General features: G+C 54.1%; 2 protein-coding genes across 3 annotated transcripts in view; one reads left to right on the forward strand and one right to left on the reverse strand.

The window, feature by feature from the left end:
- Positions 1–20908, forward strand: part of LOC132834019 (beta-1,4-galactosyltransferase 3-like) — a 48111-nt gene extending 27203 nt beyond the window's left edge. The window contains exons 3-9 of one of the 2 annotated variants that reach the window (XM_060852734.1): positions 576–776; positions 3270–3836; positions 10449–10684; positions 11354–11541; positions 12650–12772; positions 15836–15940; positions 19942–20908. In XM_060852734.1, coding sequence (XP_060708717.1) covers positions 3575–3836; positions 10449–10684; positions 11354–11541; positions 12650–12772; positions 15836–15940; positions 19942–20095 — 1068 coding nt within the window. In that variant the 5' untranslated portion in view covers positions 576–776; positions 3270–3574 and the 3' untranslated portion in view covers positions 20096–20908. Of the gene's footprint in view, positions 1–575; positions 777–3269; positions 3837–10448; positions 10685–11353; positions 11542–12649; positions 12773–15835; positions 15941–19941 lie in introns of those variants that run through there. The other variant, XM_060852735.1, reaches the window with a different exon arrangement.
- Positions 1–22040, reverse strand: part of LOC132834020 (uncharacterized) — a 45656-nt gene that overhangs the window by 18719 nt on the left and 4897 nt on the right. The gene's annotated exons all lie outside the window — the stretch shown is intronic.

Raw genomic sequence — 22040 nt, forward strand, 5'->3', positions numbered from 1 at the left:
TGAGAGTGTGAGACGGGGAGTGAGAGTGTGTGAGACGGGGAGTGAGAGTGTGTGACGGGGAGTGAGAGTGTGTGACGGGGAGTGAGAGTGTGTGTGACGGGGAGTGAGAGTGTGTGAGACGGGGAGTGAGAGTGTGTGAGACGGGGAGTGAGAGTGTGTGACGGGGAGTGAGAGTGTGAGACGGGGAGTGAGAGTGTGAGACGGGGAGTGAGAGTGTGAGACGGGGAGTGAGAGTGTGTGTGACGGGGAGTGAGAGTGTGTGTAACGGGGAGTGAGTGTGTGTGACGGGGAGTGAGAGTGTGTGAGACCGGGAGTGAGAGTGTGTGTGACGGGGAGTGAGAGTGTGAGACGGGGAGTGACAGTGTGTGTAACGGGGAGTGAGTGTGTGTGACGGGGAGTGAGTGTGTGAGACGGGGAGTGAGAGTGTGTGTGACGGGGAGTGAGAGTGTGAGACGGGGAGTGAGAGTGTGTGTGATGGGTGTGAGGACAGACACAGAACCTTATCCTTTCTGTCACATTTGCATCTTTGTTTGAACAACACCTTCAATAAATGGCCTTTTTATTGTCCCCGAAAGGATATGGGTTTGTTTTGGCTGGACTTTGACCCGACTCTGAGGATGATTCATGAGGGTTGGACGTGTACCTGAGAGGGAGAGACCCAGCAGCACCAGCTCCACTCCCTTCCCCTTTGGTCACACAACACGGTTGGAGCATTCCGGAAACTCGGAACTCACCAGGAGCCACATCATCTCTCGGCCATCCCAGGACTGAGCAAGGTACCCGCAGAGAGCTTCCAGACGGACTCTCGTCCCACTGGGGCCTCTCGAAGATTCTCAACACCATCTCGGGCAGTCCATTCTGGATTTCCGTCTCTAACCCCGTGCTGTCCCTGGGATTGTGTGATGTGGGACAGTGTAGAGGGAGCTTTACTCTGTATCTAACCCCGTGCTGTCCCTGGGAGTGTTTGATGGGGGGACAGTGTAGAGGGACCTTTACTCTGTACCTAACCCCGTGCTGTCCCTGTCCCTGGGAGTGTTTGATGGGGGACAGTGTAGAGAGAGCTTTACTGTGTATCTAACTCCGTGCTGTCCCTGTCCCTGGGAGTGTTTGATGGGGGACAGTGTAGAGGGAGCTTTACTCCGTCTCTAACCCCGTGCTGTCCCTGGGAGTGTGTGATGGGAGACAGTGTAGAGGGAGCTTTACTCTGTATCTTCCCCCATGCTGTCCCTGGGAGTGTTTGATGGGGGGACAGTGTAGAGAGAGCTTTACTCTGTATCGAACCCCGTGCTGTCCTTGGGAGTGTTTGATGGGAGGGACAGTGTAGAGGGAGCTTTACTCTCTATCTAACCCCGTGCTGCCCCTATCCCTCGGAGTGTTTGATGGGAGAGTGTAGAGGGAGCTTTACTCTGTATCTAACCCCATGCTGTCCCTGGGAGTGTTTGATGGGGGGACAGTGTAGAGGGAGCTTTACTCTGTACCTAACCCCGTGCTGTCCCAGTCCTGGGAGTGTTTGATGGGGACAGTGTAGAGAGAGCTTTACTCTGTATCTAACCCCGTGCTGTCCCTGTCCCTGGGAGTGTTTGATGGGGGACAGTGTAGAGGGAGCTTTACTCTGTATCTAACCCCGTCCCTGGGAGTGTTTGATGGGGGGACAGTGTAGAGGGAGCTTTACTCTGTATCTGACCCCGTGCTATCCCTGTCCCTGGGAGTGTTTGATGTGGGGACAGTGTAGAGGGAGCTTTACTCTGTATCTGACCCCGTGCTGTCCCTGTCCGTGGGAGTGTTTGATGCGGGGGACAGTGTAGAGGGATCTTTACTCTGTATCTAACCCCGTGCTGTCCCTGGGAGTGTTTGATCGGCAGGACAGTGTAGAGGGAGCTTTACTCTGTATCTGACCCCGTGCTATCCCTGTCCGTGGGAGTGTTTGATGGTGGGACAGTGTAGAGGGAGCTTTACTCTGTATCTAACCCCGTGCTGTCCCTGTCCGTGGGAGTGTTTGATGGGGGTGACAGTGTAGAGGGAGCTTTACTCTGTATCTAACCCCGTGCTGTCCCTGTCCCTGGGAGTGTTTGATGGGGGGACAGTGTAGAGGGAGCTTTACTCTGTATCTAACCCCGTGCTGTCCCTGTCCCTGGGAGTGTTTGATGGTGGGACAGTGTAGAGGAAGCTTTACTCTGTCTGATGGTGGGGTGGGGATGTAGTGACGGTAATACCGTGACTCACTCTTGGTGGAAATGGCGCGAGGCCATCAGGTGATGGTGGTCCCCGAAGCGTCGTTCCCTGCAGACCCCCGGCTCCCTCTCACACACCATGCCACCGGCTCTGGGTGTCTGAACGTGACGGAACGTTCTGGAACAGGAGCCAGGCCACATTGATCAGGGAGGGGTGTGGACACAGACAGGGTGGGGAAGGTCAGAGCACGGCCTGCCCAGGATTACCCACAGTGGGCACTGCCCGAGACCCACACCAACCGTTCACCCTAAAGGGTGAGACAGTGACACTATCACTGACCGTCAGAGGGAGGGAAGGAGACAGGGAGGGGGTTCCAGAGATAGGGAGGGGGTTACAGAGATAGGGAGGGGGTTACAGAGATAGGGAGAGGTGTAGGGGCTGGAGGGGGTTACAGAGATAGGGAGGGGGTTACAGAGATAGGGAGGGGTGTAGGGGGTTACAGTGATAGGGAGGGGGTGTAGGGGCTGGAGGGGGTTACAGAGATAGGGAGGGGTTGTAGGGGCTGGAGGGGGTTACAGAGATAGGGAGGGGGTGTAGGGGCTGGAGGGGGTTACACAGATAGGGAGGGGGTGTAGGGGCTGGAGGGGGTTACAGAGATAGGGAGGGGGTGTAGGGGCTGGAGGGGGATACAGAGATAGGGAGGGGCATAGGAGCTGAAGGGGGATACAGATGGTGTAGAGCAGCAATGAACAGGAAGAGGTTTGGATCCGTTGGGATAGTGTAGAATGAGAGTGAATGGGAAGGGGTTTGTGTCCATTGGGGCTGTGTAGAGTGGGAGTGAATGGGAAGGGGTTTGTGTCCATTGGGGCTGTGTAGAGTGGGAGTGAATGGGAAGGTGTTTGGGTCCATTGGGATGGTGTAGAGAGGGAGTGAATGGGAAGGTGTTTGGGTCCATTGGGATGGTGTACAGTGGGTGTGAACGGGATGGGGTTTGGGTCCATTGGTGCGGGGTAGAGTGCGAGTGAAGCCCACCGATGAGTCTTTTTGAGTTGAGGAAGGTTCCTCAGGAATCTCACTCTCTGTTTCTGACTTTGCAGATGACCCCGTGACCCTCCCACTCCCTGCCTTCCCAGGATGTGCATCATGGCCTTTCCTGCCGCCATCTTGGAGTGGCCTTCCAACTCCCACTAGCGAGTAATCCCCTGGAACGCTATCAATCCCCTCTAACAGTGCCAAGCGAGCAGTGGTTTCTGGAGCCAATCAGAGCGCAGAGTGGGAGGGGGACGTTGGTGGGGTGTGGTATTGCTGAGTGATGCCCCTCTGAAGGGGACGAGCCAGACATTGGGCTGTGACTCCATCAGTTCCTTGTGCCATCCCCCTTGGGGCCCGCTGTGAGATACCAATGAAAATACCCACCAGAATGCGTTTCCTGGCTGTGCTGGGGAGTGCCCAACTGTTGGTCATTCTGTTGGTGTACCGCGAGGGATCACGTCAGAGGGTCAATGCCATCATCAGTGCCCTCTGGAAGACAGGGTCAGTGCCCACCACCTCCCAGGCCAACAGCTTTCAGCCCAGAGATATCTACGCCAATCTCAGCCTCACCACCCCCATCGTGGTGGATGAAGACCAGCTCCCGTCCTGTCCATCAGTCTCACCGTACCTCAGTAAGTGGGCAAGGGGTAGGGAGTGACTCAGAACAGAGGGTGCACATGGGGTGGTATAGGGGTTAGAGAGATAGGGAGGGGGTGTAGGGTCAGGAGGGGGTTACAGAGATAGGGAGGGGGTGTAGGGGACGGAGGGGGGTTACAGAGATAGGGAGGGGGTATAGGAGACGGAAGGGGGTTAGAGATAGGGAGGGGGTGTAGGGGATGGAGGGGGGGTTACAGAGATAGGGAGGGGGTTACAGAGATAGGGAGGGGGTATAGGAGACGGAAGGGGGTTAGAGATAGGGAGGGGGTGTAGGGGATGGAGGGGGGTTACAGAGATAGGGAGGGGGAAGTAGGGACTGGAGGAGGTTACAGAGATAGGGAGGGGGTGTAGGGCTGGAGGGAGGTTACAGAGATAGGGAGGGGGTGTTGGGGCTGGAGGAGGTGAGAGAGTTAGGGAGGGGTGGAGGGATTTAAACTGGGAGGTGTTAAATTGACAGAAGCGATCAGTAAAGGTTTTGTCCTGTAGGATTGGTATTCCATGTCCTGACAGATGGAGGATAGAGGGAATGAACAGGAAGGGGTTTGGGTCCATTGGGATGGTGTAGAGTGGGAGTGAACAGGAAGGGGTTTGGGTCCACTGGGATGGTGTAGAGTGGGAGTGAACAGGAAGGGGTTTGGGTCCATTGGGATGGTGCAGAGTGGGAGTGAACAGGAAGGGGTTTGGGTCCATTGGGACGTACTAGAGTGGGAGTGAACAGGAAGGGGTTTGGGTCCATTGGGATGGTGCAGAGTGGGAGTGAACAGGAAGGGGTTTGGGTCCATTGGGACATACTAGAGTGGGAGTGAACAGGAAGGGGTTTGGGTCCATTGGGATGGTGCAGAGTGGGAGTGAACAGGAAGGGATTTGGGTCCATTGGGATGGTGCAGAGTGGGAGTGAACAGGAAGGGATTTGGGTCCATTGGGACGTACTAGAGTGGGAGTGAACAGGAAGGGGTTTGGGTCCATTGGGATGGTGCAGAGTGGGAGTGAACAGGAAGGGATTTGGGTCCATTGGGACGTACTAGAGTGGGAGTGAACAGGAAGGGGTTTGGGTCCATTGGGATGGTGCAGAGTGGGAGTGAACAGGAAGGGGTTTGGGTCCATTCGGAAATAGTACAGTGGGAATAAAAGGGAAGGGGTTTGGGTCTGTTGGGACGGTGTAGAGTGGGAGTGATCCATTGGGTTTGGGTCCATTGGGGCATAATAGATTGAGAGTGGATGGGAAGGGGTTTTGGTCGATTTGGGTGGTGCAGAGTGGGTGTGATCGGGAAGGGGTTTGGGTCCATTGGGACATAGTACAGTGGGAGTGAATGGGAAGGGGTTTGTGTCCATTGGGACGGTGCAAAGTGGGAGTGAATGGGAAGGGGTTTGGGTCCATTGGGACAGTGCAGAGTGGGAGTGAACGGGAAGGGGTTTGGGTCCATTGGGACGGTGTAGAGTGAGAGTGGATGGGAACAGGTTTGGGTCCATTGGGACAGTGCAGAGTGGGAGTGAATGGGAAGGGGTTTGGGTCCATTGGGGCGTTGTAGAGTGAGAGTGGATGGGAACAGGTTTGGGTCCATTGGGACGGTGCAGAGTGGGTATGAATAGGAAGGGTTTTGGATCCATTGGGACGTAATAGAGTGAGAGTGAACAGGAAGGGGTTTGGGTCCATGAGGCGGTGCAGAGCGGGAGTGAATGGGAAGGGGTTTGAGTCCATTGGGATGTAGTAGAGTGAGAGTGGATGGGAAGGGTCTGTGTCCATTGGGACAGTGTAGAGCGGGAGTGAACAGGAAGGAGCTTGGATCCATTGGGATGTAGTAGAGTGAGAGTAGGTGGGAAGGGGTCTGTGTCCGTTGGGATGGTGTAGAGTGGCAATGAATGGGAAGGGGTTTGGGTCCATTGGGACGGTGCAGGGTGTGAGTGAATGGGAAGGGGTTTGGGTCCATTGGGACGGTGCAGAGTGGGAGTGAATGGGAAGGGGTTTGGCTCCATTGGGGTGGTACAGAGTGGGAGTGAACGGCAACTGGTTTGGGTCCATTGGGACATAGTACAGTGGGCGTGAATGGGAAGGGGTTTAGGTCCATTGCGACGGTGCAGAGTGGGAGTGAAAGAGAAGGGGGTTGGGACCATTGGGACAGTGTAGAGTGGGAGTGAACGGGGAGGGGTTTGGGAACATTTGGATATAGTACAGTGGGAGTGAATGGGAAGAGGTTTGGATCCATTGGGACGGTGTAGAGTGGAGTGAACAGGAAGGGTTTGGGTCCATTGGGATGGTGAATATTGGGAGTAAACAGGATGGAGTCTGGGTCTATTGGGACATAGTAGAGTGAGAGTGAATGGGAACGGGTCTGGGTCCATTGGGACAGTGCAGAGTGGGAGTGAATGGGAAGAGGTTTGGATCCATTGGGATGGTGTAGAGTGGGAGTGAATGGGAAGGGATTTGGGTCCATTGGGACGGTGTAGAGTGGGAGTGAATGGGAAAGGGTTTGGCTCCATTAGGGCGGTACAGAGTGGGAGTGAATGGCAAGTGGTTTGGGACCATTGGGACATAGAACAGTGGGAGTGAACGGGAAGAGGTTTGTGTCCATTGGGGCAGTGCAGAGTGGGAGTGAATGGGAAGGGGTTTGGGACCATTGCGACAGTGCAGAATGAGAGTGAAAGGGAAGGGGTTTGGGACCAATGGGACAGTGTAGAGTGGGAGTGAAGGGGAGGGGTTTGGGTACATTGGGATGGTATAGAGTGGGGGTGAATGTGAATGGGTTTGGGTCCATTGGAAAATAGTACAGTGGGAGTGAATTGGAAGGGATTTGGGTCCATTGGGGCATAGTAGAGTGAGAGTGGATGGGAAGGTGTTTGGGTCCATTGGGATGGTGCAGAGTGGGAGTGATCAGGAAGGGGTTTGAGTCCATTGGGACATAGTAGAGTGGGAGCGAATGGGAAGGATTTGGGTCCATTGGGACAGTGCAGGGTGTGAGTGATTGGGAAGGGGTTTGAGTCCATTGGGATATAGTACAGTGGGAATGAATGGGAAGGGGTTTGGGACCAACGGGACAGTGTAGAGTGGGAGTGAATGGGAAGGGGTTTGGGTCCATTGGGACGGTGCAGAGTGGGGGTGAATGTGAATGGGTTCAGGACCATTGGGACATAGTACAGTGGGAGTGAACGAGAAAGGGTTTGTGTCCATTGGGGCGGTGCAGAGTGGGAGTGATCCGGAAGGGGTTTGGGTCCATTGGGACATAGTTCAGTGGGAGAGAATGGGAAGGGGTGTTGCTGCATTGGGACGGTGCAGAGTGGGAGTGAACAGGAAGGGGTCCGGGACCATTCGGACATAGTAGAGTGTGAGTGAATGGGAAGGGGTTTGGGTCCATTGGGACGGTGCAGAGTGGGAGTAAACGGGAAGGGGCTTGGGTCCATTAGGGCGGTGCAGAGTGGGAGTGAACGGGAAGGGGTTTGGGTCGATTAGTATGGTGCAGAGTGGGAGTGAACGGGAAGGACTTTGGGTCCTTTGGGATGTTGGAGAGTGGGAGTGATCAGGAAGGGGTGTTGATCCATTGGGACAGTGTAGAATGGCAGTGAACAGGAAGGGGTCTGGGTCCATTGGGACGTAGTAGTGTGGGAGTGAATGGGAAGTGGTTTGGGTCCATTGGGACGGTGCAGCGTGGGATTGTACAGGAAGGGGTTTGGGTCCATTGGGACAGTGCAGCGTGGGATTGAACAGGAAGGGGTTTGGGTCCATTGTGACGGTGTAGAGTGGGATTGAACAGGAAGGGGTTTGGGTCCATTGGGATATAGTAGAGTGGGAGTGAATGGGAAGGGGTTTGAGTCCATTGTGACGGTGTAGAGAGGGAGTGAATGGGAAGGGGTTTGAGTCCATTGGGACCATGTAGAATGGCAGTGAGTGGGAATGAGTTTGGGTCCTTTGGGACAGTGTAGAGCGGAAGTAAAAAGGAAGGGGTCCATTGGGGCGTAGTAGAGCGAGAGTGGATTAGAAGGGGTTTGGGTCCATTGGGATGGTGTAGAGTGGGAGTGAACCGGAAAGTGTTTGTGTCCATTGGGATGTAGTAGAGTGAGAGTGAATGGGAAAGGTTTTGAGTCCACTGGGACGGTGTAGATTGGAGTGAAAAGGAAGGTTTGGGTCCATTGGGATGGTGTATATTGGGAGTGAACAGGATGGAGTCTGGGTCCATTGGGACATACTAGAGTGAGAGTGAATGGGAATGGGTCTGGGTCCATTGGGACGGTGTAGAGTGGGAGTGAATGGGAAGGTGTTTGGGTCTATAGGGATGATTTATAGCATGAGTGAAAGGGAAGGGCATTGGGTCCATTGGGATGGTGGAGAGTGGGAGTGAATGGGAAGGGGTTTGGATCCATTGGGATGGTGTAGAGTGGGAGTGAATGGGAAGGGGTTTGGGTCCATTGGGATGGTGGAGAGTGGGAGTGAACAGGAAGGAGTTTGGATCCATTGGGATGTAGTGGAGTGAGAGTGGATGGGAAGTGGTCTGTGTCCATTGGGATGGTGTTGAGTGGGAGTGATAGGGAAGGGGCTTTGGTTCCATTGGGACGGTGTAGAGTGGGAGTGAACGAGAAGTGGTTTGGGTCCAATGGGACAGTGTAGAGTGGGAGCGAATTGAAAGGGGTTTGGGTCCATTGGGACGGTGTAGAGTGGGAGTGGATGGGAAGTGGTTTGGGTCTATGGGATGGTGTAACGTAGGAGTGCACGGGAAACAGTTTGTGTCCATTGGGACATGGTCGAGTGAGAGTGAATGGGAATGGGTCTGGGTCCATTGAGATGGTGCAGAGTGGGAGTGAATGGGAATGGGTTTGGGTCCAATGGGATGGTGTAGAGTGAGAGTGAATGGGCAGGTGTCTGGGTCCATTGGGACAATGCAGATTGGGAGAGAATGGGAAGGGGATTGAGTCCATTGAGATGGTGTAGAGTGGGAGTGAATGTGAAGGGAATTGAGTCCATTGAGATGGTGTAGAGTGGGAGTGAATGGGAAGGGGTTTGGGTCCACTGGGACAAGGTAGAGGTGGTGTGAAAAGAAAGGGGTTGGGGTCCACTGAGACAGTGCAGAGTGAGAGTGAACGGGAAGTAGTCAGGGTCCATTGGGATGGTGCAGAGTAGGAGTACGTGGAAGGGATTTGGGTCCAATGGGCCGGTGTAGAGTGAGAGTGAACGGGAAGGGGTTTGGGTCCATTGGGATGGTGTAGAGTGGGATTGAATGGGAAGGGGTTTGGGTCCTTTGGGATGATGCTGAGTGGGAGTGAATGAGAAGGGCTCTGAGTCCATTGGGATGGTGTAAAGTGGGAGTGAACAGAAAGGGGTTTGGGTCCATTGGGGGATCGTAGAGTGAGATTGAATGGGAAGGGGTTTGGGTCCTTTGGGACGGTGCAGAGTGGCTGTGAATGGGAAGGGGTTTGGGTCCATTGGGATGATACTGAGTGGGAGTGAATGGGAAGGGGTTTGGCTCCATTGGGGGATAGTAGAGTGAGATTGAATGGGAAGGGGTTTGGGTCCTTTGGGATGATGCTGAGTTGGAGTGAATGAGAAGGGCTTTGAGTCCATTGGGATGGTGCAGAGTGGGTGTGAACAGGAAGGGGTTTGGTTCCATTGGGATATAATAGATTGGGAGTAACTGGGAAGTGGTCTGGGTCCATTGGGACAAGGTAGAAGTGGTGTAAACAGAATGGGGTTGTGGTCCATTGAGACGGCGTAGAGTGGGAGTGAACCGCAAGGGGAATAAGTACATTAGGACGGTGTAGAGTGGGACTGAACAGGAAGTAGTCAGGGTCCATTGGGATGGTGCAGAGTAGGAGTGAGTGGGAAGGGGTTTGGGTCCAATGGGACGGTGTTGAGTGGGGATGAATGGGAAGAGGTTTGGGTCCTTTGGGGAATAGTAGAGTGAGAGTGAATGAGAAGGGGTGTGGGTGAGAGAGAGTGTGAATGTGGGGGTGTGTGGGTGGGAGAGTGTGTGAGTGCGTGGGTGAGTGTGGGGGGTGTGTTGGTGGGTGGGGGTGAGTGTGTGGGTGGGGGTGAGTGTGGGTGAGTATGTGTGTGAGTGTGGGGTGAGTATGGGGTGTGTTGGTGGGAGAGTGTGTGGGTGGGGGTGAGTGTGGGGGGTGTGTGGGTGTGTGTATGAGTGTGGGGGGTATGTGGGTGGGTGGGGGTGAGTGTGAGTGTGGGGGTGTGTGGGTGGGTGAGAGTGTGGGGGGTGTGGGTGGGTGTGTGTGTGGGTGTGTGTGTGTGTGTGAGAGAGTGTGGGGGGTGTGCTGGTGGGAGGGTGTGTGGGTGGGGGGTGTGTGTGTGGGGGGGTGTGTTGGTGGGTGGGGGTTGTTCTGAAAGTCCAAGCGTGTTGTGTAGGACAGCAGTGACCCTCCTGGGTAATGAGCAGAGACTGTGTTGAGTACGGTCCCGAGGGTGGGGGGTGGAGTAGACAGTGAAGGAGGGTCTCTGGGAATACAGAGCGATCCTGAGGGACCGGGCCGGTGAGCTGAGGAATGGCAGACGGTGTCTAATTCCAGGAAATGTTGGGTGTAGACGGAGTGGGGGAGAGGGGTGACAGGTTCCAGAGTGGGTCTAACCCCCTGTCCCCATTCCCCGGTAGGTGGTCCGATCCGTGTCACGTTCCCAAAGGATCTGTCCTTGGAAGAGGTGAGGAAGAGGAACCCCATGGTGCTGGCCGGGGGGTGGTACAAACCCCCAGACTGCGAGTCGAAGCACAGTACGGCAGTGTTGGTCCCTCACCGACACCGGGAGCAGCATCTGAAATACCTTCTGTATTACCTCCACCCCATGTTACAGAAACAGCAGCTCCAGTACCGCATCTACATCATCCACCAGGTGGGGGCGCACCGGGACCCGGGGGCAGGGAGTGGGGGGGGCGCACGGACAGGGTCACGGGGAGGTGTTTCAGGGTCTGTAGGGGATGGTTGTAAACAGAGCTCGGGCCGTGGGAAGGTACCGGGAGGGAGGGAGGGGAACGGTGTGGTGGGTGGGATACCAACCTGCTGCAAGACCCTCCCCAGGTGCCCCCCGTTCAGGGGCTGACCCCACTCCCTGTCTCCGTCTCTCTCTCTCTCTCTCACTCACGCTCTCGCTGTTTCTTTCTCTCCCTCGCTCTCCCCTGTTTCCCCCCACCCCGATATTTCTCTCGCTCTGAGGTCTCTCCCTCCTGTCTGTGAGGTGGGGCTCGGGACGGTAGGGTGAGGGTGATCACTGAGTCGGGAGGTTTGATCAGACTTCACTGTCTCACTGATTCCCTCTGTCTCGCTCTCTCTGTCTCTCCCTCTGTCTCCCTCTCTCGGTCTCGCTCCCTCTGTCTCTACTTCTCAGTCTCTCTCTCCTACTGTCTGTCTCTCCATCACTGTCTCTCCCTCTGTCTCTCTCTCTCCCCCTGTCGAATTCCCTCTCTCCCCCATCACATTCCCTCTCTCCCCATCCGTCACATTCCCTCTCTCGCCCCTGTCACATTCCCTCTCTCGCCCCTGTCACATTCCCTCTCTCCCCCAGGCTGGGAACACTACCTTTAACAGAGCAAAGTTATACAACGTGGGCTTTAAGGAGGCGATGAAGGACACAGACTGGGAATGTCTGTACTTTCATGATGTGGATCTTATCCCTGAGGATGATCGCAACCTCTACACGTGTGAGAAAAATCCCAAACACGCCTCTGAAGCTGTGGACAAGTTCGGATACAAGTAAGGAGGGTCAGTGCTGAGGGAGTGGGCACTGTTGGAGGGTCAGTGCTGAGGGAGTGGGCACTGTCGGAGGGTCGTTGCTGAGGGAGGGCCGCACTGTCGGAGGGTCAGTGCTGAGGGAGTGCCACATGTCGGAGGGTCAGTGCGGAGGGAGTAGGTACTGTCAGAGGGTCAGTGCTGAGGGAGTGGGCACTGTCGGAGGGTCAGTGCTGAGGGAGTGCCGCACTGTCGGAGGGTCAGTGCTGAGGGAGGGCCGCACTGTCGGAGGGTCAGTGCTGAGGGAGTGGGCACTGTCCGAGGGTCAGTGCTGAGGGAGTGACGCACTGTCGGAGGGTCAGTGCAGAGGGAGGGTCGCACTGTTGGAGGGTCGGTGCTGAGGGAGTGGGCACTGTCGGAAGGTCAGTGCTGAAGGGAGTGCCACATGTCGGAGGGTCAGTGCTGAGGGAGGGCACTGGCGGAGAGTCAGTGCTGACGGAGGGCTGCACTGTCGGAGGGTCAGTGCTGAGGGAGTGGGCACTGTCGGAGGGTCAGCGATGAGGGAGTGCCGCACTGTCGGAGGGTCAGTGCTGAGGGAGTGGGCACAGTCAGAGGGTTAGTGCTGAGGGAGTGCCGCACTGTCGGAGGGTCAATGCTGAGGGAGTTCCGCACTGTCGGAGGGTCAGTGCTGAGGGAGTTCCGCACTGTCGGAGGGTCAGTGCGGAGGGAGTGGGCACTGTCGGAGGGTCAGTGCTGAGGGAGTGGGCACTGTCGGAGGGTCAATGCTGAGGGAGTGGGCACTGTCGGAGGGTCGGTGCTGAGTGAGTGGGCACTGTCGGAGGGTCAGTGCTGAGGGAGTTCCGCACTGTCGGAGGGTCAGTGCTGAGGGAGTTCCGCACTGTCGGAGGGTCAGTGCTGAGGGAGTTCCGCACTGTCGGAGGGTCAGTGCTGAGGGAGTGCCGCACTGTCAGAGGGTCAGTGAGGAGGGTGTGGGCACTGACAGAGGGTCAGTGCTGAGGGAGTGGGCACTGTCGGAGGGTCAGTGCTGAGGGAGTGCCGCACTGTCGGAGGGTCAGCGGTTCAAGTTCCCTGTGATGGAGCCAGTCCCTGCTGTTTTGTTTATAACATACAGACTACCGTACCCGACCTGCTTTGGAGGAGTTTCGGCGTTTACACCTGACCAGTTCATGAAGGTCAACGGCTTCCCCAATAACTACTGGGGATGGGGCGGAGAGGATGATGACCTCGCTAAAAGGTATGGGGTTTCCATCTGAACTCCCAATGAGACGAGATCTCATTACATGATGGGGCAGGCTCGATGGACTGAATGGCCACACTCTGTCCCACGTTGTCATCTCGCCTTCATTCTAACTCCACAGACAGACCTGGGAGCAATGGAACACACAAACTCCCCCAACCCCATCTCACGAAAATGACTGAACATCCTCTGTACAGACAGAACCATCGCTCGTGGGTCCGATATGAACTGGATAGAAACATCCGGAACCTGAAACTATGTCCCAGAGAGGATTCAAGTTCACTCAGAACTTCATCACCCTGAGAGAAGCTGCAGTATTGTCTCAGTTAGACCCACCCTCAGAGCACCATGCACAGTTCCAGTCTCCGTATCCCTCAGTCAGACCCACACTCGGAGCATCATGCACAGTTCAAGTCTCCGTATCCCTCAGTTACACCCGCACTCGGAGCACCGTGCACACTTCCAGTATCTGTATCCCTCAGACAGACCCACACTCAGAGCACTGTGCACAGTTCCGGTCACTGTATCCCTCAGTCAGACCCACACTCGGAGCACTGTGCATCGTTCCAGTCTCTGTATCCCTCAGCTAGACTCACACTTGGAGCACCGTGCACAGTTTCAGTCTGCGTATCCCTCAGTCAGACCCACACTCGGAGCATCGTGCACAGTTCCATCAGTTAGATCCACACTCGGAGCACCGTGCACAGTTCCAGTCTCCGTATCCCTCAGTCAGACCCACACTCGGAGCACCGTGCACAGTTTCAGTCTCTGTATCCCTCCGTTAGACCCACACACGGAGCACTGTGCACAGTTCCAGTCTCCATATCCCTCAGTTAGACCCACACTCGGAGCACTGTGCACAGTTCCAGTCTCCGTATCCCTCAGTCAGACCCACACTCGGAGCACTGTGCACAGTTCCAGTCTCTGTATCCCTCTGTCAGACACACACTCGGAGCACCGTGCACAGTTCCAGTATCTGTATCCCTCAGTCAGACCCACACTCTGAGCACTGTGCACAGTTCCAGTCTCCGTATCCCTCAGTCAGACCCACACTCGGAACACCGTGCACAGTTCCAGTATCTGTATCCCTCAGTTAGACACACACTCGGAGCACCGTGCACAGTTCCAGTCTCCGTATCCCTCGGTAGACCCACACTCGGAGCATCGTGCACAGTTTCAGTCTCTGTATCCCTCAGTTAGACCCACACTCGGAGCACTGTGCACAGTTCCAGTCTCTGTATCCCTCTGTCAGACACACACTCGGAGCACCGTGCACAGTTTCAGTCTCTGTATCCCTCTGTCAGACACACACTCGGAGCACCGTGCACAGTTCCAGTATCTGTATCCCTCAGTCAGACCCACACTCTGAGCACTGTGCACAGTTCCAGTCTCCGTATCCCTCAGTCAGACCCACACTCGGAACACCGTGCACAGTTCCAGTATCTGTATCCCTCAGTTAGACCCACACTCGGAGCACCGTGCACAGTTCCAGTCTCTGTAACCCTCAGTCAGACCCACACTCGGAGCACTGTGCACAGTTCCAGTCTCTGTATCCCTCGGTAGACCCTACTCGGAGCACCATGCACAGTTCCATTCTCTGTATCTCTCAGTTAGACCCACTCTCGGAGCACCGTGCACAGTTCCAGTCTCTGTATCCCTCAGTCAGACGCACATTCGGAGCACTGTGCACAGTTCCAGTCTCTGTATCCCTCAGTCAAACTCACACTCGGAGCACCGTGCACAGTTTCAGTCTCCGTATCCCTCAGTCAAACTCACACTCGGAGCACCATGCGCAGTTCCAGTATCTGTATCCCTCAGTCAGACGCACATTCGGAGCACTGTGCACAGTTCCAGTCTCCGTATCCCTCAGTCAGACCCACACTCAAAGCACCGTGCACAGTTCCACTCTCTGTACCCCTCAGTTTGACCTCCACTCGGAGCACCGTGCACAGTTCCAGACTCCGTATCCCTCAGTCAGACCCACACTCGCAGCCCTGTGCATAGTTCCAGTCTCCGTATCCCTTAGTCAGACGCACACTCGGAGTATTGTGCACAGTTCCAGTCTCCGTATCCCTCAGTTAGATCCACATTCGGACCACATTGCACAGTTCCAGTCTCCGTATCCCACAGTTCGACCCTCACTTGGAGCACTGTGCACAGTTCCAGTCTCCGTATCCCTCAGTTAGACCCCCACTCGGAGCACCGTGCACAGTTCCAGTCTCCGTATCCCTCAGTCAGACCCACACTCGGAGCACCGTGCACAGTTCCAGTCTCCGTATCCCTCAGTCAGACGCACACTCGGAGCACTGTGCACAGTTCCATTCTCCGTATCCCTCAGTTAGACCCACAATTGGAGCACCGTGAACAATTCCAGTCTCTGTATCCCTCAGTTAGATCGACACTCGGAGCACCGTGCACAGTTCCAGTCTCCGTATCTCTCAGTCAGACCCACACTCGGAGCACCGTGCACAGTTCCAGTCTCCGTATTCCAACAATGATCTCACTTCCCATGGGATTATAACCGTTGGGAGATAGTGAACAGACTGAGGGTGGCCCTCTCCCGGAGAGGGGTCTGAGGGAGGGGTTTACAATTCTGAAAGGGGGGGTCACTCAGGGTGATGGAGAGAAGATGGTTCCACTTTTGGGAGGGAGAGACCGGAACGAGGGGCCGTCCCAATGGAGAGAGTCCCGGATAAATCCCATTGGGAATCCAGGAGAATCTTCGTACACACAGAGAGTGGGGAATGGGAATGTGGGACTGACTCCCACAGGGAGTTGGGGGGGGGCAGAATGTGGGACTGACTCCCACAGGGAGTGGGGGGGGGGGAATGTGGGACTGACTCCCACAGGGAGTGGGGGGGAGGGGGATGTGGGACTGACTCCCACAGGGAGTGGGGGGAGGGGGTGATGAATCACGTCGATGTGTTGAAGTGGGGGGGGATTTTGGATAAACACATGATGCTGATGGGAGAGGGGAGGGGAGAAGATGGTGGAGGGGTGAAGCAGGAATTCCGAGATGGGTCAGGGAATGATCCGGCGCTGTGTTCTGTCTCTTTCCAGGGTCTGGCTGAGTGGGATGTCGATATTCCGTACTGCTCTGCACCTGGCCCGTTACAAGATGGTTAAACACTCACGTGACAAGGGAAATGAGGATAATCCCAAAAGGTATCCGGGTATTCCCAGTGTCTCAGGGGGTGGAAGGTGGAATAAGGGCTTTCCCAGTTCTCTGTCATGGGGCGCGTGGACTCAGGACCCCTGCTCCGGTTACAATGGTCTCTGATTGATCGGAGCGGGAAGGTGAGTGAGGAATGTTCTCTGATCGGAGTGGGAAGGTGAGTGAGGAATGTTCCCCGATCGGAGCGGGAAGGTGAGTGAGGAATGTTCCCTGATCGGAGCGGGAAGGTTAGTGAGGAATGTTCCCTGATCGGAGCGGGAAGGTGAGTGAGGAATGTTCCCTGATCGGAGCGGGAAGGTTAGTGAGGAATGTTCCCTGATCGGAGCGGGAAGGTGAGTGAGGAATGTTCCCCGATCGGAGCGGGAAGGTGAGTGAGGAATGTTCCCTGATCGGAGCGGGAAGGTGAGTGAGGAATGTTCCCCGATCGGAGCGGGAAGGCGAGTGAGGAATGTTCTCTGATCGGAGCGGGAAGGTGAGTGAGGAATGTTCTCTGATCGGAGCGGGAAGGTTAGTGAGGAATGTTCTCTGATCGGAGCGGGAAGGTGAGTGAGGAATGTTCCCCGTTCGGAGCGGGAATGTCAGTGGGGAATTTATATCCTGCTGTATCCCTTGACAGCCTTCCTCACTGTCCCTCACTCCCCCAATGTCCGTGATCTCTGTAAACGTATTAATCAGGCCCCTAACATTATCGTCCAGATTATTTCTCTCTGTCTCAGTGACCACAGGGATCCCAGCACGGATCCCTATGGAACATCACTGGACACAGACCCCCCCAGTTACACACACACACACACACACACACCCCCCCTCCACACCCACGCTCTGTGTTCTGTGACCAAGTCAATTGGATGAGGGGGGGAGGGGGGAGCAGCCTAACGTCAGGGGTGACAATTCTAACGGGGAGTGGGGCAGGAGCAGGGACAGCTGGGGTTGGGGTTGGGGGTGGGGAGATGTGGACGGATCATTGAAGGGGGCAGGGCAGTGAGTGAATCCCGCAGTGTCCCGGGATTTCTCCCCAGGGACACGGGCTCCAGGAGCAGGGAGGGGACGCTGAACTTGTCCGAGAGCCTGGTCCAAGCTCCACTGAGGGATTGGGTCTAGTTGTGGGCCCCACATTATCGGGAAGATGGGAACGTGTCGGGGAGGGAGAGGGAGAGCAGGAGTGATTCCCAGGGATGGGTCCAGGGATGGGAACCCTCCGTGATGAGGATGGACTGAAGACTTTGAGGAGTGTTTCCCTGGGGGAGGAGGAGGCTGAGGCGGAGGGGGATTCAATCGAGGGGTTCAAAACCATGTGCAGGGGAGGGGGTGGGGCACGGACAGAGTCGATCGGGAGAAGCTGTTCCCACTCGGAAAGGGAATGGGAACAGGAGAGGGGCGTGGATTTAAAGTGACGAGCAGATGGAGGGGGGGGATGTGAGGGAGGAAACAGTGGTCCCCCAGCGAGATGTGTCATAGAGCACAGAAACAGACCCTTCAGCCCAACCCATCCATGCTGTCCCAGATATCCCAACCTCATCCAGTTCCATTAGCCAGCACCCGGCCCATATCCCTCCAAACCCTTCCTATTCATGTTCCCAACCAAATGCCTTTTAAATGTTGTCATTGTACCAGCCCCCACCACTTCCTCTGGCAGCTCATCCCATACACGTACCACCCTCTGGGGGAAAACGTTGCCCCTTAGGTCCCTTTTATATCTTTCCCCTCTCACCCTAAATCTATGCCCCTCTAGTTCTGGACTCCCCCACCCCAAGGAAAAGACCTTGTCTATTTACCCTATCCGTGTCCCTCATGATTTTATAAACCTCTATAAGGTCACCCCTCAGCCTCCGACGCTCCAGGGAAAACAGCCCCAGCCTGTTCAGCCTCTCCCTGTAGCTCAGACCCTCCAACCCTGGCAACATCCTTGTCAATCTTTTCTGAACCCTTCCAATTTTCACAACATCTTTCCGATAGGAAGGAGACCAGAATTGCACGCAATATTCCAACAGTGGCCTAACCAATGTCCTGTACAGCTGCAACATGACCCTCCCAACTCCTGTACTCAATACTCTGACCAATAAAGGAAAGCATATCAAACGCTGCCTTCACTATCCTATCTAGCTGCGATTCCACTTTCAAGGAGCTATGAACCTGCTCTCCAAGGTCTCTTTGTTCAGCAACACTCCTTAGGACCTTACCATTAAGTGTATAAGTCCTGCTAAGATTTGCTTTCCCAAAATGCAGCACCTCACATTTATCTGAATTAAACTCCATCTGCCACTTCTCAGCCCATTGGCCCATCTGGTTCAGATCCTGTTGTAATCTGAGGTAATCCTCTTCGCTGTCCACTACACCTCCAATTTTGGTGTCATCTGCAAACTTACTAACTGTACCTCCTATGTTTGCATCCAGATCATTTAAGTAAATGACAAAAAGTAGAAGGCCCAGCACCGATCCTTGTGGCACTCCACTGGTCACAGGCCTTCAGTCTGAAAAACAACCCTCCACCACCACCCTCTGTCTTGTTATCTCATTTCTGAAGGCTTCCCATTTTCCAGCCGTCCCTTTACCTGTGAACATCTGCCTCCAATCAGCTTTCGAAAGTTCTTGCCTAATACCATCAAAAGTGGCCTTTCTCCAATTTAGAACTTTAACTTTTAGATCTGGTCTATCCTTTTCCATCACGATTTTAAAACAAATAGAATTACGGTCGCTGGCCCCAAAGTGCTCCCCCACTGACACCTCCGTCACCTGCCCTGCCTTATTTCCCAAGAGTAGGTCAAGTTTTACACCTTCTCTAGTAGGTACATCCACATTCCTGAATTTCCCTCTGACTACTAGGGGGTCAATGATACAATCCCAATAAGGTGATCATCTCTTTCTCATTTCTCAGTTCCACCCATATAATTTCCCTGGATGTATTTCTGGGAATATCCTCCCTCAGCACAGCTGTAATGCTATCCCTGATCAAAAATGCCACTCCCCCTCCTCTCTTGCCTCCCTTTCTATCCTTCCCATGGCATTTGAATCCTGGAACATTAAGCTGCCAGTCCTGCCCATCCCTGAGCCGCGTATCTGTAATTGCTATGATATCCCAGTCCCATGTTCTGAACAATGCCCTGAGTTCATCTGCCTTCCCTGTTAGGTCCCTTACATTGAAATAAATGCAGTTTAATTTATCAGTCCTACCTTGTCCCTGCCTGTTTGACTCACTTCTGTTCTCAGCTGTACCCGTCTCAGATTGATCTCTTTCCTCACTATCTCCCTGGGTCCCATCCCCCTCCTTACTCGTTTAAATCCTCCCAAGCAGTTCTAGCAAATTTCCCTGCCAGTATATTAGTCCCTTTCCAATTTAGGTGCAATCCATCCTTCTTGTACAGGTCACTCCTACCCCAAAAGAGATTCCAATGATTCAAAAATGTGAATCCTTCTCCCATACACCAGCTCCTCAGCCATGCATTCATCTGCTCTATCCGCCTATTCCTGCCCTCACTAGCTCGTAGCACTGGGAGTAATCCAGATATTACTACTCTCGAGGACCTCCTTTTTAAATTCCTGCCTAATCTCCCTTCAAAGTCTCAACCTTTTCCCTTCCAATGTCGTTGGTTCCAATGTGGACACTGACCTCCTGCTGTCCCCTCTCCCCCGTGAGAACATTCTGCACCCTCTCTGAGACATCCTTGATCCTGGCACCAGGGAAACAACACACCATTCTGCTTTTTCTCTGCTGGCCACAGAAACATCTGTCTGTACCTCGAACGAGAGGGTCCCCTATTAGTTAGTGGGATAGGGAAGTAGGGAGGGGATAGGGGAATTGGGATGGAGATAGAAATGGGGGGGAAGAGAGAGAACTGGGAGAAGAGCCATTGGATGGAGATTGGGATAGAATTGGGGAACAGGGAGATGTGGGGGACGGGAGGGGATTGGGGGATAGAACTGAAGGAGACATGATGGACTGAATGGCCTGATTTTGTGACAGTTTAATGATTCCCTCCCTCTGCCCCTCCAGATGGAATCTGCTGACCAAGACAAGCAGCACCTGGAAGCAAACTGGGTTGAATAACCTCGATTACGTTCTTCTCTCGAAAGAGTATCTGCCTCTGTACACCAACATCACTGTCGACATCGGCACTGAGAAAGGAGGGCCCCAGCGAGCCACGTGACCCATCCTCACCCACTCTCCCTCAGGATTAGGGATGAACCCCTCCCCCCTTCACTACAGCAGCTGTCACCCTCAGAAGCCCCACCCTGGCCAGCTGAGGACCTGAACTTTGCAAAGATTGACTTTCTAGTTGTGAATAGGCCTCTTTATTTGTTTTTTTGGGGATTTTAGGGGCTCGCGAGTTTTCACTGTGGCCCACACCCCCTCCCCCAATGGACTCTCTGGATCGAAGGGACTCTCTCCTGTGCCCCTTGCCACTTCTGTTCCTACCCACAATCTAAGCGCCACCTCAAGGTACCGCGTGACATGAGCTGACCAGCTATGGAAGGCATCACCAGTGGTACACGTGTGTGTGTGTGTGTGTGTGTGTCTGTGTGTGAGAATGTGTGTGTGTGTATGTATGTGTGTGGGTGTGTGAGAGAGTGTGTGTGTGTATATGTGTGTGTGAGTGTGAGTGTGTGTATGTGTGTGCGCGCGCGCGCGCGCATGTGTGAGTGTGTGTATGTGTGTGCGCGCGCGCGCGCGCGCATGTGTGAGTGTGTGTATGTGTGTGAGTGTGTGTGTGTCTGTATGTGTGTGCGTGTTTGTGTGTGTATGTATGTATGTGTGTGAGTGTGTGTGTATGAGTGTGTGTGTGTGTGAGACAGTGTGTGTGAATGTATGTGTGTGTGTCTGTATGTATGTGTGTGTGTGAATGTGTGCGTGAGTGTGTGTATGAGTCAGTGTGTGTATGTATGTGTGCGTGTGTGGATGTGTGCGTGTGAGTATATGTATGTGTGTGTGTGTGTGTGTGTGTGTGTGTGTGTGTGTGTGTGTGTGTGTATGTATGTGTGTGGATGTGTGCGTGTGTGCGTGGGGGGGGGGGCAATGGGATGGGGGGGCTGGTAAGTGATGGTTTCCCACGTGATTCCAAACTGTCCCCACCAAGGGGTGCCCTCAGAGTAACACTCCCTGCTGGCAACGTGAAGGCATTACAGGAGTGAGAGCCCGAACTCCCTCCCCATCCTTGCCCCACTGGGACGGGCACAGGGGGTGGGGCCACAGTCTTCCCCTCATTCTCCCCCCCCCACCACCCACCGTCACCATGTGCCAACGTGTTTACAAACAGAAACACAAACTGTAATGTCGTTATTTGTGATTCTCGGAAAACCCTCCATTAATTTAAAACCGGCAACACGGAAAAGCTGTCTCCTCCGCAATAATCCGTGAAGTTCCATGGGGCCAAGAACTCTTTCAACGCAACATTCACAACTTTATTTCTCAAAGTGTAACCGAGGATAATTAACTAACGACTATTTACAACCCCTTCCGCTCACCTACCTTTTACTTTCCCTTCTCTAACACTCGTCTGATCAACCCGCCCCCCCCCCCTCCCGATTAAAGTTTACTGAAACTTTCAAGTTTCAAAACCAGCCAACAATCTAATCTTCCCTTGATCTTGTCTGTAGATTTGCTCCCCAGGTCAGTGTCAATGTTTCTCTCTGTGCGAACTCCTTCTCCAGACAGGTGCCTCTCAGATAGCGTCTGTTGGTCTAGTGGCAGTTCTCCTCCCAACTGTTCACTTTTCCCTGGTTTTATACCCCCCAAAGCATTGGATTGTGTCATTGGCTTTTAAGATTGTCAATATACTCAATTCAAACTTGATTGGAGTTTGGCATGTTTTGGGTAAAATTTAAACTGATTGGCTAATTCAAATGTATTTGTTGTCTCCAGGCAACCAGCTCCCCTCGCTGCTGGACCACGTGACATTATATCTTATTGAGAACACTTGGCGCTGTCAGGTTTTTCTGTTAGCTTTTAACTCTCTTAAAGGTACAGTGCACCCACATCTTCATAACATCTCCCCTCTTAAGAAAAAATGAACCAACATAATGAAAAGATGGCTTCGTTTTTTTCCCTATTCTTTGAACGCATTCCCCTAACATACCAATAACTTTAATCTAAAT

Source organism: Hemiscyllium ocellatum, chromosome 38, assembly GCF_020745735.1.
Source record: "Hemiscyllium ocellatum isolate sHemOce1 chromosome 38, sHemOce1.pat.X.cur, whole genome shotgun sequence".
NCBI lineage: Eukaryota > Metazoa > Chordata > Chondrichthyes > Orectolobiformes > Hemiscylliidae > Hemiscyllium > Hemiscyllium ocellatum.